The sequence below is a fragment of the Narcine bancroftii genome, chromosome 1 (assembly GCF_036971445.1).
Source record: "Narcine bancroftii isolate sNarBan1 chromosome 1, sNarBan1.hap1, whole genome shotgun sequence".
NCBI lineage: Eukaryota > Metazoa > Chordata > Chondrichthyes > Torpediniformes > Narcinidae > Narcine > Narcine bancroftii.
The window spans coordinates 478830209-478845433 of record NC_091469.1 but is presented as its reverse complement, the minus strand read 5'-3'; the positions used below and the strand labels follow the sequence as shown (position 1 = coordinate 478845433).

General features: G+C 48.2%; 1 protein-coding gene across 4 annotated transcripts in view; it reads left to right on the top strand.

The window, feature by feature from the left end:
* Positions 1 to 14984: 14984 nt before the first annotated feature.
* Positions 14985 to 15225, top strand: part of LOC138751901 (NEDD8 ultimate buster 1-like) — a 67835-nt gene continuing 67594 nt past the window's right edge. For all 4 annotated transcript variants that reach the window (XM_069914833.1, XM_069914832.1, XM_069914831.1 and 1 more), the window contains exon 1: positions 14985 to 15174. In XM_069914833.1, coding sequence (XP_069770934.1) covers positions 15008 to 15174 — 167 coding nt within the window. In that variant the 5' untranslated portion in view covers positions 14985 to 15007. The remainder of the gene's footprint in view (positions 15175 to 15225) is intronic.

Below are 15225 nucleotides of genomic sequence, written 5' to 3'. Positions count from 1 at the left end.
CAAACCGTACAAATCAGATGTGTGTGTTAAGGATGACCAAAGCATTTCATATAGTGGGTGCAGTAGGTTTTTTGAAAAAGTATCAATATCATTTATGTAAATTATGTAATAAACAAATCAACTGTAATGCATCCTTCCATTTGGTTATTGTCTTCCTTTAATTGGGGCATAACCTCTAGAATTTTTATTTTCCTCCCTACCAAGGGAGGAAACTGTGAAACATTCTATGATGTACCCATCAAATGATAACTGATGATTGGATTAAAGTTGATAGGCCCAATAAAACTGCATCTGGTTTCTATTGTGGCCTCCTCTCCATTGGAGAATGGATGCAGAGTGGGAGATCATTTCGTTGAGCACCTTCCCTGTGTCCGCTGCAATAACGGAGACCATTTCAATTCCACACCCCATTCCCACAACGATGCCGGCCCATGCCTCGTGCACTGCTAAACCGAGGCTACCCGAGGAATACCTTATATTCCATCTGGGTGCCCTCCAACCAGATATTTTCAACATCGATTTTTTTTCTAGTTTGTTAGGCCCCTCCCCCATCTCAGTCTCTCTTTCCCTATCCCTCCATCTCCTTTCTTCCAGTTCCCCACCCCTTTCCCCTCCATTCAGAAAACTACTCCTTCCCCTATCACCTCAGCTTTTTTCTCTTCTGCCCTCCCACTTATATCCACCCATGATCTCTTGCCTATTGACCTTTGCCTCTCCCTCTACCCCTTCTTCCCTCCTTTCCTCTCCTCCCCTCACCTGTTTATTTGGCCGATTGGCTCCTTTTGCTCATACCTCAACAAATAACTTTGGTTATATCCGTTAGCTGCCAATAGACGTTGCGTGACCTGTTGAGTTTCTCCAGCACTTTCGTATATGGTCCTGCAATCACAGCGTCAGCAGAGCTTGCTGTTTAATGGCACAGGATATCATAATTTAATTGCCTGATGTGCAGATATGAAACCTCTCCATTAGCCTGTTTAAAATACCTGATCAATGCTCAGACTAACTCATGGAAGAGCTTCATTTAAGGGCATTGTTCTGAGTGAGATGTTAAACTGAGGCTCAATCTGCCTATTCAAGTGGGTGCAAGGAATAGGTAATAGATTTTCCATGATCAAGACCAGTTCCATATCCTATGCCAATCTCACAATGCAAGATCCCATCTTCATTTTAAACAATGACAACATTTCAGGTACTTTGAACATCGGAGAATGTGTAGGAACAATGAAAATTCATGTTGATATATTAGATCCTCATATACATGCTTCTGCTAGAAGGTAAGCCTTTAAGAAGGTAGTCCTAACCTTTTTGACTTTGCTCTACTTTCCTTTCAATAATCTCTCCCACTCTGACACCATCAGGAACAGCAGAGCCCATTTTCTGAACTCTTTTTCCCCAACACCACTCCTTGCTATCTCTCCCTTTCTCAAAGGATCTTCAAATGCTACAGTTCCAGTGAACACCTTCACTCTTCTCTTGATGAACCTTCCTTGTAAAACACCATTGAATGTGCTGCTATGTTAATGTGCCTTACAATCAAGCAACACTATGTAGTCAGTCACATTTGTGTTCCAGATGTATCATGGAGTATCGTAACAAAGGCTTTTATTTCATGTTTCTAAAGGACAATTAGTTTAAAACCTTGAAAGTCGTGGGCAAATGAGTACAGTATATTCGATACCTTTGTTTTGTGAATGAGTTCAGTAGTCTCTGGTAGACCAGGTTAAACATTCCCGAGAGGCTCGAGATTTTCTGGAACTACTCAGAAGAATTTAAACCAGTCTGATAAAGGGGTAAGGACCTCAAGTAATACTATGGTAGATTAAAAAAAAGTTGAGGAAGTCCAGTAGGCAGGACAGGCAAGGGTAAGACAGAGAATAAGGAAAATAGGATAGCTTAAACTGCATCTAATTTAATGCATGAAGCCTGTCAAGGAAGGCAGATGAACTCAGGCAAGGATGGTACATAGGACTCGTGTTATAGCTATTGCAGAAATATTCTTGAGGGAAGGGCCTGACTGACAGCTCAATGTTCCAGAGTGAACAAGCAACAGGTGTGAAGGAGGTGGAGGTAAGAGAGGAGAGGGAGTTACACTTCAGAGAGATCATCATGGAAGTACTTGGAGATGATATTCTTGTCAGTATGTCCAGTGAAGTACAATGGAGAGTGCCCTGTCTGGCTGCATCAATGTGTGATACAGTAGCCGCAAAGCATCAGATCGTCAGTCAATACGGAGGATCATCAAAAACTGAATAGATCACTGGGGTCTCCCATTCCACTATTGATGATATTTACCAGTTACATTGCTTAAGTCAGACTCAAAGAATGATAGAGGACCCTTTCCATTCAGCACCAATATCTTTAACCATCAAGGAGGAACAGGAGCATCAAAATTAGGACTTCCAGCTTCTTTCCAGAGGCTGAGATTGATGAACACTGTCCTGTGAGAAAAGTGAAACGCGAAAGTCTGTAGACAGTGTGATTATAGTGAAAACACAGAAATGCTGGAGGATCTCAGCAGGTTTCGTAGGGCCCATAAGAGGTAAAGAAATATAACTTATGTTTCAGACCTGACCCCTTCCTCAAGGTGTGAGTAAAAAGCAGGGAAGAGCTTATATTAAAAGACAGGGGAAAAGAAAGAATTGGGGGGAGGGGAGTACAGACGAATGGGCAAAAAATGTTTATTGATATGATGAGGACAGGAGAATTGATTAGGAGAGGGAGGATTGTTTATGGCTCTGAAAGGAGACAGAGAGAAAAAGGAATAGTGAGAGAGACAGATCAAGAGGAAAGGAGGGGGGGGGTTGCTAACGGAAACTGAGAAGTCGATATTAATGCCATCTGTTTGGAGGGTGCCCAGTCGGAATACTAGGTATTGATCACAAGATCACAAGATGTAGAGGTAGGCCCATTGGCCCATTAAGTCTGCTCTGCCATTCTAATCATGAGTTGATCCATCCTCTCACTCAGCCCCACTCCCTGGCATTCTCCCAGTAGCCCTTGACTAATCAAATACCTGCCAATCTCTGCCTTAAGTACACCAAATTACCTCACTTCCATAGCCGCCTTTGGCAACAGGTTCCACAGACTCACGACCCTTTGACTAAACATATTTTTCCGCATCTGTTTTAAATTGACGGCATTTTATCCTGAAGTTATGCCCTCTCGTCCTAGAATCCTAAAACATCCTTGCCTCATTGACTCTGTCCAGGCCTTACAGTATTTGAAATGTAACCTCTATGAGGTTCCCCCCCCCCCTCATCTTTCTGTATTCCAATGAGTAGAGTCCAAGAAAGGACAATCATCCTTATATGCTAACCTTTTCATTCCTGATATCATTCTAGTAAATCTTCTCTGAATCTTCTCCAACGCCAGCACCTCTTTTCTCAAATAAGATGCACTGTACACAGAACTCCAACTGAGGTCTCACCAGTGCCCCATAGAGTCTCAACATTACATCCCTGCTATTACATACCATTCCTCTTGAAATGAATGCTAACATTACATTTGCCTTCTTCACCACCAACTCAACCTAGAGATTAACCTTTAGGGTATCCTGCATGAGGACTCCCAAGTAGCATACAAAGAAGTGACCCCAATAACCAACCCCTGCAGAACACCACTGGTAACTGGTAGCCAACTAGAATAGAATCCCTTTATTCCAACTTTCTGTTTCCTGCCAACCAGCCATTGCTTTGGTCATGTCAGTATCCTTCCTGTAATTCCAGGGGCTCTCATCTTGTTTTGCAGTCTTGTGTGTGGCACCTTGTCAAAGGCCTTTTGAAAGTCCAAATACACATCCAGTTCATCTCCCCTGTCTATCCTACTTGAGATCTCTTCAAAGGATTGCAATAGGTACCCATCGGAGATCAATGAAAACTTCAAGGAATTCTACGAGCAATTATATCAAGCGGAAAACGAAGGAAAAGAAGACAAAATAGATGAGTTTCTAGCTAAAATTGAACTACCGAAATGCAAGAAGAGGAGCAAAATAAATTAATAAAGCCATTTGAAATAGAGGAAATACAGGATATATTAAGAAAAACTACTGAACAATAAAATGCCGGGAGTGGATGGATTCCCAATAAAATTCTATAAAACATTTAAAGACTTACTAATTCCTCCTCTCCTGGAAGTAATGAACGAGATTGAAGAAACACAAAACATGCCAGATTCATGCAAAACAGCAATAATTACAGTAATACCAAAGACGGGGAAAGATCCACTAACACCAGCATTGTATAGACCAATATCTCTATTTAACACAGATTATAAGATAATAGCTAAACTATTAGTAAACAGATTGGCCGACTGTGTACCAAAATAGTAAAGCTAGATCAAACTGGATTTATTAAGAAAAGACGAACAACGGACAATATCTGTAAGTTCATTAACTTAATCCATGCAGTACAAGGAAACAAGACACCAACAGTGGCGGTTGCCTTAGACGCAGAGAAAGCCTTTGACAGAGTAGAATGGAATTATTTATTCAAAGTACTACAGAGGTTCAATCTACCAGAGAAATATATTAATTGGATTAAAGCATTATGTAAGGGACCATTGGCGAAGGTGACAGTAAATGGTTATATATCAAACCAATTTAAATTAAAAAGATCAACTAGGCAGGGATGTCCACTATCTCCCTCACTGTTCACGTTAGCTATATAACCACTGGCAGAACTGATAAGAACAGAAAATAAAATGAGGGATAAAAATAAAAGAGAAGGAATATAAAATCAGTCTATTTGCAGATGACATCATAGTATACTTAACAGAACCAGAAATATCAATAAAAGAATTACATAAGAAATTGAAGGAATATGGAGAAGTATCGGGGTACAAGATCAACGCAAATAAAAGTGAAGCAATGCCAATGAATAATGCAGATTTCACAAAGTTTAAGAAAGAATCACCATTTAGATAGCAAACACAAGCAATTCGATACCTAGGTATACAACTAGATAATAATCTAGGCCATCTATACAAACTAAATTATCAGCCATTAATGAAGAAATTGCAAGACGATTTAGAACATTGGAAAGACTTATCACTAACACTGATAGGAAGGGTAAATTGTATTAAAATGAATATCTTCCCAAGGATATAATACCTATTTCAATCGTTACCAATTCACCTAATAGAGAAATTCTTCAAGGAGCTAAAGAAAATAATAAGGAAATTCTTATGGAAAGGGGGGAAACCGAGGATAGCGCTAGGTAAATTAACAGAATAGTACAAACAAGGGGGCTGACAGCTACAAAACTTTAAGAATTATTATAGAGCAGCACAATTAAGATATCTATCAGATATTTATCAAACAAGGGAAAAATCAGATTGGACCAGATTAGAGCTAGATAAAATAGGGGAGAAGATACATGAACATATACTATATAAGTGGGATGAAAAGCTGGTGCAACATAGGAATTCACCAGTACTGCACCATTTGCTCAACATTTGGAAGAAGATTCACATAGAAAGGAATAAAACAAATTATCAACTACCAAAACTAATATTGACGCAAAATCAACTAATCCCTTTCACAATAGATAACCTTTCCTTTAGAGAATGGGAGAGAAAAGGGATCAAAAGAATAGAAAATTGTTTTTTGGGAAATAAATTATTATCTTTTGAACAAATGAAGGACAAATATGGCATAACTCACGGTACAATGTTTGCATACCACCAACTGAAAACCTACTTGGAGGACAAACTGGGAAGCAGGCTGAGATTACCAGAAAGAAGCAATTTTGAATATGTGATTACAGACACAATGATAATTAAAAGATTTATAACAAACATGTACATCAAACTGCAAGAGAAAGAGAACGAGGAAACAAGCTGTAAACCCAAACAAAAATGGGAACAAGATCTAAACATAAAGAATGAAACATGGAAAAGCTATGCTCCAGAACTATGAGAAATACAATAAACACGAGGTTACGCATGATACAATATAATTGGTTACACAGGCTATACACCATGCCCCAAAAGTTAAATAAATGGGACCCAACAGTATCAGATAGATGTTTTCGCTGTAAGAAGGAAACGGGAACAACAGTACATGCAATTTGGGCATGTGAGAAAGTGGAAAAGTTTTGGGAAGATCTAAATCAGGTATTAAATAAAATCACAAAAAGCAACATACCAAAAAATCCAGAGATCTTTCTTCTAAGTCATATAAGAAGTAAAGAACTTGGACTCAATTTGGATGGAGCACAAAAAAGATTTATTATGATAGCCTTAACTGTAGCAAAAAAATGGATAATGTCAACCTGGAAATCAGAAGATAGCCTGAGAATACAGCAATGGTACATAGAAATGAATAAATGTATTCCATTGGAAAAAATAACATACAATTTAAGAAATAACATCACAGTATTCGAACAAATTTGGGAACCGTACATGGAACACAACAGAGAAGTCCTAGCGTGGACCTCTACCGCCTAAAATGACAGAATGAGAAGACGAAATGAACTGACCCAGTGTGTAAAAGTAGATGACACAATTTTCTTGTTTATTTTCATTGTGTGATGACATTGTTCAATGGGTTTAATGTATCATGTTGAATGTTGAGTGGGTGGGGAGGGGGGGTGAAGGAGGGGGGAAAAAGGGGAGAAAATGACACTGTGTATATTCAAGAGGGAAATGTTTGTGTGTATTTTGGTCAGTATGGTTCATAGTGTGAAAAATAAAAAAATAAAAAATAAAAAAAAAGATTGCAATAGGTTTGTGAGGCATGATTTTCCTTTAAGGAACTGTGGTGCGCTGTTAGCCAGAATCAGACACACACACACAAGATAAAGACTGTACAACAGGCTTTAATCCACAAAGACTTCCACAGAGCCAGGCTGGCTGTAGCTGCAGTAACTCTGAGTGAAATTTCAGGAGGCCGGCACAGGCTTATATCCCGGCGGGTGATTGACACCTGACTGGGTGGGGCTTGATCCATTCAGGCCAACTGATTGACACCCGGCCAGATGTTGTCCTGTCCCCTTACACTCCTGCAGGTTCAGAGGTTGCCCCCTGCAGTAGGCCGGTGGTGTACCACCACATTCACCCCCTTCTTTAAAATTGTCCCGGGAGGGCAGTAACAAAGAATCATACCCACAAAATACAATATTTACAGATTGAGACGATCCGGTGGCCGCCGGGGTCTCTGTGAGCTTCATAGGACTGGCTCCTGGTCACTGGTCAGAGGGGAAGTGGAGGGGCTGGATGCAGGGGTCTGTGTGACTGACGTGGTGCCACGCGGAGGGATAGCCGAGGGGGCTAGGGTCAACGTTGAGAGTCGTATTGGATGGGTGGGGGAGCATATTCGTTTCCCAGGGCTGAAGTGGACCCCTGGTGGTCAAGGAGGTCCTGCGCACCCCATAGCTGCCTGGGGATGGGGATGTATGCCTTCACCCACATCCATTTTCTACTCTTCTTCCCTGTCCCCCTCTTCCCCCAGATGCAACAGACACAGGATTCCCCTTGTCCTCACCGACCCCCACACCAGCCAACATATTATCCTTCGGAATTTCTGGTACTTACAACAGGATTCCACTACCAGATGCATCTTCCCCTCTTCTCTCCTCTGTGACTTCAAGGAACCACTTCCTTCAACAAACAAAAACGTCTATTTCCTCTCAGTCACAGACAACTACTCTCATTTTCCTTTTGCCATCCCTTTCCCTGATACCTCCACCGCCTCCATTATCAGGGCACTGACGCAGATCTTCACCATGTTCGGATACCCAGCCTTCATCCATAATGACTGGGGGTCCAGTTTCATGAGTGAGGTGCTCCGCCAGTACCTGACAGAGTGAGGCATTCGACTAGTTGCACAACTAGCTACAACCCCGGGGCAAAGCGCAGGTGGAGCGTGAAAAAGGGATGATCTGGAAGGCAGTCCTCCTGGCCCTGAGGTCGAAAGGCTGGTCCATCGACTACAGGCAAGAGGCCCTCCTCGAGGCACTCCATGCCATACGGTCGCTCTTGTGCACGGCTACCAATCAGACCCCTCACTAGCACCTTTTCTCATTTCCTAGGAAATCGGCGACTGGTGTCTCCCTCCCAACGTGACTAACAAATCCGGGACCGGTACTTCTCCAGAAGCATGTACGGACCCACAAGTCTGACCCCCTGGTCGAGCAGGTGCTCCTTCGTCTTCACCAGGGAACTGGCCCCAGTAGGGGCCCAACCGCCCCACCACGGGTACCCTGCCCAACCTTCCCACCATGGGTACACAGCCCACTCAGGATTCCCCAGGAGCTGACTCCCTCCCTCTGCCTCTCCAGAGGGCCCAACCCCTCGTAGACCTGCCACACACATACACACCACCTTGCCCACATCACCAGCTGCCCCGGCCACCCCGGCCCCAGCTGATCCTTAGGCAACCCTCTCCTCTCCAACCATTAACCAGGTGCCAACCCAGCGACAGTATCAGAGGCACCGATGGCCGCCGGACTGCCTGAACTTGTAAATACTACCCGGTGCCGAGACACCCCTCCCTCCCTGGACTCATTTTAAGAAGGGGGTGAATGTGGTGATACAACCACAACACTGGACGCGCTCCCACCAGCCTACTGCAGGGGGAAAACATTGTACCTGCAGGTAGGCAACCTGGGAGGCTGGCCCCACCTGGCCAGCTGTCAATCACCGACCTGTATATAGACTCGAGCCGGCCCCTCTCGGGTCAATCGGACATATGGAGCCAGCAGAGGACAGTTGAATACTTGTCCTGCACATGTATTGTTTGTCGGTATGTGTGTTATGTCTGGTTGTGTGTCTGCACATTTTGCATCGAGGACTGGAGAACGCTGTTTCGTTGGGTTGTACATGCATAATCAGACAATGATAAATTGACTTGAAGAGCATTCAGTACGTTGTGGCGGCTCACCACTAGGCAGGTGAACCGGACCCGCTTGTAAGCCACGCGGCGGGGCAGCCAGCCAAAATGGCACCGTCGGGGGTTTTCCATTCCTCCCAGCATGGGGCTCAGAAGCCTGCGCTGGGGGACCACGTGACGCCCGGGTGACGTCAGCGCCCTCCAGTGCGGTTCTCAGCCAGATCCAGGCTGGGAGTATAAGTGCAGCCCAGCAGCCTGCAATAAACGAGTCTGCTCACTGAATTCAACCCGTCTGGTTGTGTGTGTTATTGCAGGAGCAGGTGTAGCCTACAATTGGAGACCCTGATTGGTTCAAATGTCTTTGAATCCATCATGAACGAGCCTGGGATCAGCGCTATAGCCGTGAAACTGCCTGAATTCTGGGTTCAGGAGCCGGAGACCTGGTTTGGCCACGTGGAGGCTCAGTTTCACCTCTGCCAGATTTAGTCTGACATGGCCAAATTCTACCATGTGGTTGCTGCCCTGGACCAGGCCACCGCCAGACCTCGTTCAGCACCCACCCGCCCCAAGACAAATACGAGACCATCAAGCGAGTGCTTACTGGATCCCTTGGACTATCCAGACACCAGCGTGCTGCTCAGATGCTGCACCTCAACGCCCTGGGGGACATGTCCCCAATGGAGCTGATGGACGAGATGCTCACGCTCATGGGTAAGCACACTCTTCGAGCGTATTTTCCTCGACCATATGCCCGGGGACATCTGGCCGGTGCTGGTCCAGGAGAGCTTCACCGACCCGAGGAAGGTCGCCCAGAAGGCCCAAGAGCGATGGCTCGCACGATTCCCGGAGGGCTCTGCGGTCCAGCAGGTCACGAACCACGGGTACGACCATGCCAAGCCCTATCACTGCAGTAGAGCAACCGGCCCCTGCAGGGGCCCCCAAGAGCATAACCAAGGCCACAGCATGCGCTCCAGGCCTCTGCTTCTACCACCAACGCTTGATCCAGGGAAACTACCAGGCCGGCCGCTGATAATGGGTGTGGTGGCTGGCCAAGGACACAGCCTCCTCTACCTGCGGGACTCAGTCAGCAGCCGGCGGTTCCTCGTTGACACTGGAGCCCAGATCAGCATTATCCCGGCCAAGGCCGTTGAATCCAGGAACCGACCTCGTGGACCTCCCCTCCGTGTGGCCAACGCAACAGAATTCTGGACGTATGGAGACAAGACAGTCCACTTCCAGATCAGCCAACAAAATTTTGCATGGAGGTTCACCGTCTCGTCCCTCCCGACCGCCATCCTGGGTGCAGACTTCCTCCTCGCACACGGGCTTCTGGTGGACATTCGAGGTAGGCACCTGGTGGACGCCTGTACCTTCCAGGCCATTTGTCTCGACGCCTCCAGCTCAGAGCAACTGCAGATGGCCAAGATTAGCATGCCCAGAGATAAGTTCCAGCGAACCCTGGATGAGTTCCCGACGCTCCTCAAGCCATAGTTCTCCACTGCCTCGCTGTGCCACGGGGTGTTCCACCACATCCCCACCCAGGGCCAAGGCACACCGGCTCCCGCCTGACAAGCTCCAGGTATCGAAGAAGGATTTTTCGCACCTATTGGAACTGGGGATCATTCGGTGGTCTGACAGCCCATGGGCCTCGCCACTCCACCTGGTCCCGAAAGCCTCCAGTGGCAGGTGTCCCTGCGGAGACTATCGACAGCTCAATGAGGCAACAGTTCCTGACCATCCCTCACGTCCAAGACTTTACGGCCAACCTGCACAATGCAAGGGTTTTCTCCAAGGTTGGCCAGGTGCATGGATATCACCAGATCCCGGTGCACCCTGAGGACATACCCAAGACAGCCATCATCACCCCTTTGGCTTGTTCGAATTCCTGCGCATGCCATTCAGGCTCAAGAATGCCGCTCAGACCTTCCAGCGCCTCATGGACTCTGTGGGCAGGGACTTGGATTTCGTCTTTATTTATTTGGACGAAATCCTCGTCACCAGCAAGGACCGGGCACAAGGCCCACCTACGCGCCCTTTTCTCCCGGCTGGCCGAGTGCCAGTTCGGGAAAGAGTCCATGCAGTTCCTGGGCCATACCATCACAGCTGAAGGAGCCATGCCCACCGCTGTGAAGGTCGCCGCTATCAGGGAGTTCCCACGCCTGGACAGCCTCAAGGGGCTGCAGGAGTTCACAGGTGTGGTCAACTTTTACAACCGCTTCATCCCGGGAGCTGCGCGCATCATGCAGCCACTATTCGCACTCATCGCAGCCAAGCACGGAATACTCGCTTGGAACCCAGAAGCCTGCACCGCATTCACGGCCACCAAGGATGCCCTCGCGAAGGCCACCATGCTCGCCTACCCGCACACCGACCTGCATGTGACACTCTCTGTGGATGCCTCTGCCACAGCCGTCAGTGCTGTCCTGGAGCAGCAGGTGAATGGACATTAGAAGCCGCTGGCATTCTTCACCCACCTATCCGCCCGCCAGAACGCAAGCATAGTGCCTTCGACCGCAAGTTACTGGGCATGTATCTGGCAGTGCGGCATTTCCGCTATTCTTTGGAGGGGAGAACTTTTACCATCTTCACTGACAACAAACCCCTCACCCAGGTGCTCGTGATGGCAAAGGATCCCCAGTCGGCCTGCCAGCAGCATCACCTCTTCTTCGTGTCGGAGTTTACCACCGACATTCGGCACAAGGCGGGGAAGGACAATGTGGTTGCCGATGCACTCTCACGACCGGCCATCTGCGCGCTGATGCCTGGCCTCGATTTGGACCAGCTCGCCCGGGACCTGAAGCCTGATGAGGAGACGAGGGCCTTCAAGACCGCCATCATGGGCCTGCGGTTCTGAGACTTCCCGACTTCGAGTGGCAAAGGCGCCATCCTGTGCAATATATCCATGGGCATCCCACAACCAGTGGTTCCCCAGAAGTGGCGCAGGCAGGTGTTCCGTCACATCCACGACCTTTCACATCCGTCCATCAGGTCCACGGTCCGGATGGTGGCAGAACGGTTCGTATGGCATGGGCTGCGGAAGCACATCACGGACTGGGCTAGAACATGCACCCATTGCCAGACATCCAAGGTGCACAGGCACACCAGGGCACCTGTACAGGAGTTCGAGCACGTCGGGAACAGTTCAGCCACATTCACATGGACATCGTTGGGCCCTTACCCGTTTCCCGGGGCAACTGTTACCAGTTTACGATGGTGGACCACACCATTCGCTGGCCCGAGGCGATCCCGAAGCCAGACACCTCCACCGACTCCAACTCCCAAGCACTGTTGCATGGTTGGGTCACCCGGTTCGGTGTCCCGGGTCACCTCACCAACGATCGGGGCGCCCAGTTCAAATCTGCACTCTGGGCACATCTCGCCAACAGGTTGGGGATCCATCTACACTGCACCACAGCCTACCACCTGCAAGCCAATGGATTGGTCGAACGTCTGCACCACCACCTTAAGTCAGCACTCATGGCTCGCCTCACCGGTCCCGATTGGGCGGACAAACTGCCTTGGGTGCTCCTGGGCATCTGCTCCACTCCCAAGTAAGATCTGCAGGCGTCATCTGCTGAGCTGGTCTACGGTGTGCTGCTGGCACTACCTGGTGAGTTCGTCAATGCACCTCACAATCCACAGCGGTCGCCGCACGAACTACTTCCTCACCTCAGGGCACGCATGGACTTGACCAGGCATGGCACCCGCCCGTCTCACGTTCCTGACAAACTGCTTTCCATGGAGTACGTTTTCGTTCAGCGAGGCCCGACCACGGCACCTCTGCAGCAACCATACGAGGGGCCGTACAGGGTTGTACAGCATTCCAGCTCTACGTTTTCGCTGGACATTGCCTGCAGGTGGGAGATGTTTTCTGTGGACAGGCTGAAGCCAGCGCACCTCGATCCCACCGAGCCCATGGTCGTAGCCCAGCCCAAGATGCAAGGCTGCCCAGCGAAAAAGGACATTGGCGCTGGTTTGCGGGGGGGGGGGGCTGTGTGGCAGCTCACCACTAGGCAGGCGAACCAGCCCTGCTTGTAAGCCACATGGTGGGGCAGCCGGCCAAAATGGCGCCGTCGGGGGTTTTCCCTTCCTCCCAGCATGGGGCTCAGAAGCCTGCGCTGGGGGACCACGTGACACCCGGGTGACGTCAGCACCCTCCAGCGCAGTTCTCAGCCAGATCCGGGCTGGGAGTATAAGTGCAGCCCAGCAGCCTGCAATAAACGAGTCTGCTCACTGAGCTCAACCCGTCTGATTGTGTGTGTTCTTTCAGGAGCAGGTGTAGCCGCCGCTACAACTTCCCCAATGTCTCTTATCGATTTTTAAAGATGAATCATAGAAAGTATTCTGTCCTGATTGGCACGGGAACCACTCTGCCCAAGAAACTGCCAACTTGTGAAGGGAGGTCAGGTCACCTATGGCCCTTCGGGTGCCTTCTTGCCCTTAGCACTCTCTGGAATCCTGGTTCTAATACCAGGTTCCCATGAGCCAGTCTCCAGCAGCCCACAGCCCCTTACACTAACCATATGAGACTCTCATATTTATGAAAAAGTATTTATTTATTTTTCATAGATGCAATACTTGTCCTGCGTATGTATCGATTGTATGTGTGTTATCTCTGGATGTATGTCTGTATGTTTTGCACTGAGGAATGGAGAACGTAGTTTCATCGGTTTGTACTTATGCAATCAGATAACAATAAACTTGACTCTTTCTTCTCTTTGGCTTGGCTTCGCGGACGAAGATTTATGGAGGGCTAAATGTCCACGTCAGCTGCAGGCTCGTTTGTGGCTGACGAGTCCGATGCAGGACAGGCAGACACGGTTGCAATGGTTGCAGGGGAAAATTGGTTGGTTGGGGTTGGGTGTTGGGTTTTTCCTCCTTTGTCTTTTGTCAGTGAGGTGGGCTCTACGGTCTTCTTCAAAGGAGGTTGCTGCCCGCTGAACTGTGAGGCGCCAAGATGCACGGTTTGAGGCGATATCAGCCCACTGGCAGTGGTCAATGTGGCAGGCACCAAGAGATTTCTTTAGGCAGTCCTTTTATCTCTTCTTTGGTGCATCTCTGTCACGGTGGCCAGTGGAGAGCTTGCCATATAACACGTTCTTGGGAAGGCGATGGTCCTCCATTCTGGAGACGTGACCTACCCAGCACAGTTTGATCTTTAGCAGAGTGGATTCGATGCTGTCGGCCTCTGCCATCTCGAGTACTTCGATGTTAGGGATGAAGTCGCTCCAATGAATGTTGAGGATGGAGCGGAGACAACTCTGGTGGAAGCGTTCTAGGAGCCATAGGTGATGCTGCTAAAGGACCCATGATTCGGAGCCGAAAAGGAGTATGGGTATGACAACGGCTCTGTATACGCTAATCTTTGTGAGGTTTTTCAGTTGGTTGTTTTTCCAGACTCTTTTGTGTAGTCTTCCAAAGGCACTATTTGCCTTGGCGAGTCTGTTGTCTATCTCGTTGTCGATCCTTGCATCCGATGAAATGATGCAGCCTAGATAGGTAAACTGGTTGACCGTTTTGAGTTTTGTGTGCCCGATGGAGATGTCGAGGGGCTGGTAGTCATGGTGGGGAGCTGGCTGATAGAGGACCTCAGTTTTCTTAACTGTGGTGAGATGTAATTCCACCACCTGGCCACCAGGAGGAACCCCAGTGACCTTGTCCAGAGCTACAGTCTAGCCTTCCAGGTTGGTCTTGAAGAGAGACAAGGCCTCTTAGTGTACATATTAGTTTATTAAAGCTGCTTTTTCTCACACTGCTGGTGTGGTTATTGTCAGTACAGTTACATTGGTGACCAAGACAAACCCTGGGCTCCTCCCATTTGTTGTGCAACATGTGCAGTCAACCTGAGAGTTTGGTTCAGAGCTACATTATGTCATGAAACATGTTAAATTCAATAAAAGTTCATTTAATGTTTCTCCAATTTCCCACGTGATACAGAAAATCTTTGTATTCACTTTCAATTTTGTCCCTCCTGTTTGTTGCCCATTTTATTTTCAGGAAGCAAACCTTTTGAGTGAAGGATGGTGTTGGAACCGGCCGACAGGGGGCGCCCTCGTCCTCCGACCGCGGACTTTCCGAGCTTTCAGCCTTGAAGCGTCCGGACATCTGGCGGGCTCGTGACGCAATGACGTCACTGTCACCCGCCCGACGTTCCGAAGCTGTGGTGGTGGTCACGTCATGACATCATACGACGATTGGTCGGATTACGCTCTTGCGTCAGGTGGACGGTCAAAACAACGGCCAGGGAGCTCGTTACGGCTGCCCCACTGCGCTGGAGGTTGCGTGGGGAGTGTGACAGGGCGTTGTCCGCGCCTAAAGCCCCGAGCTGGCCGAGGAGAAGATGGGTAAGGGGCAGTGGGGGCTTGCCCGAGGGGCAGGTCCCAGGGAGCGGGGGG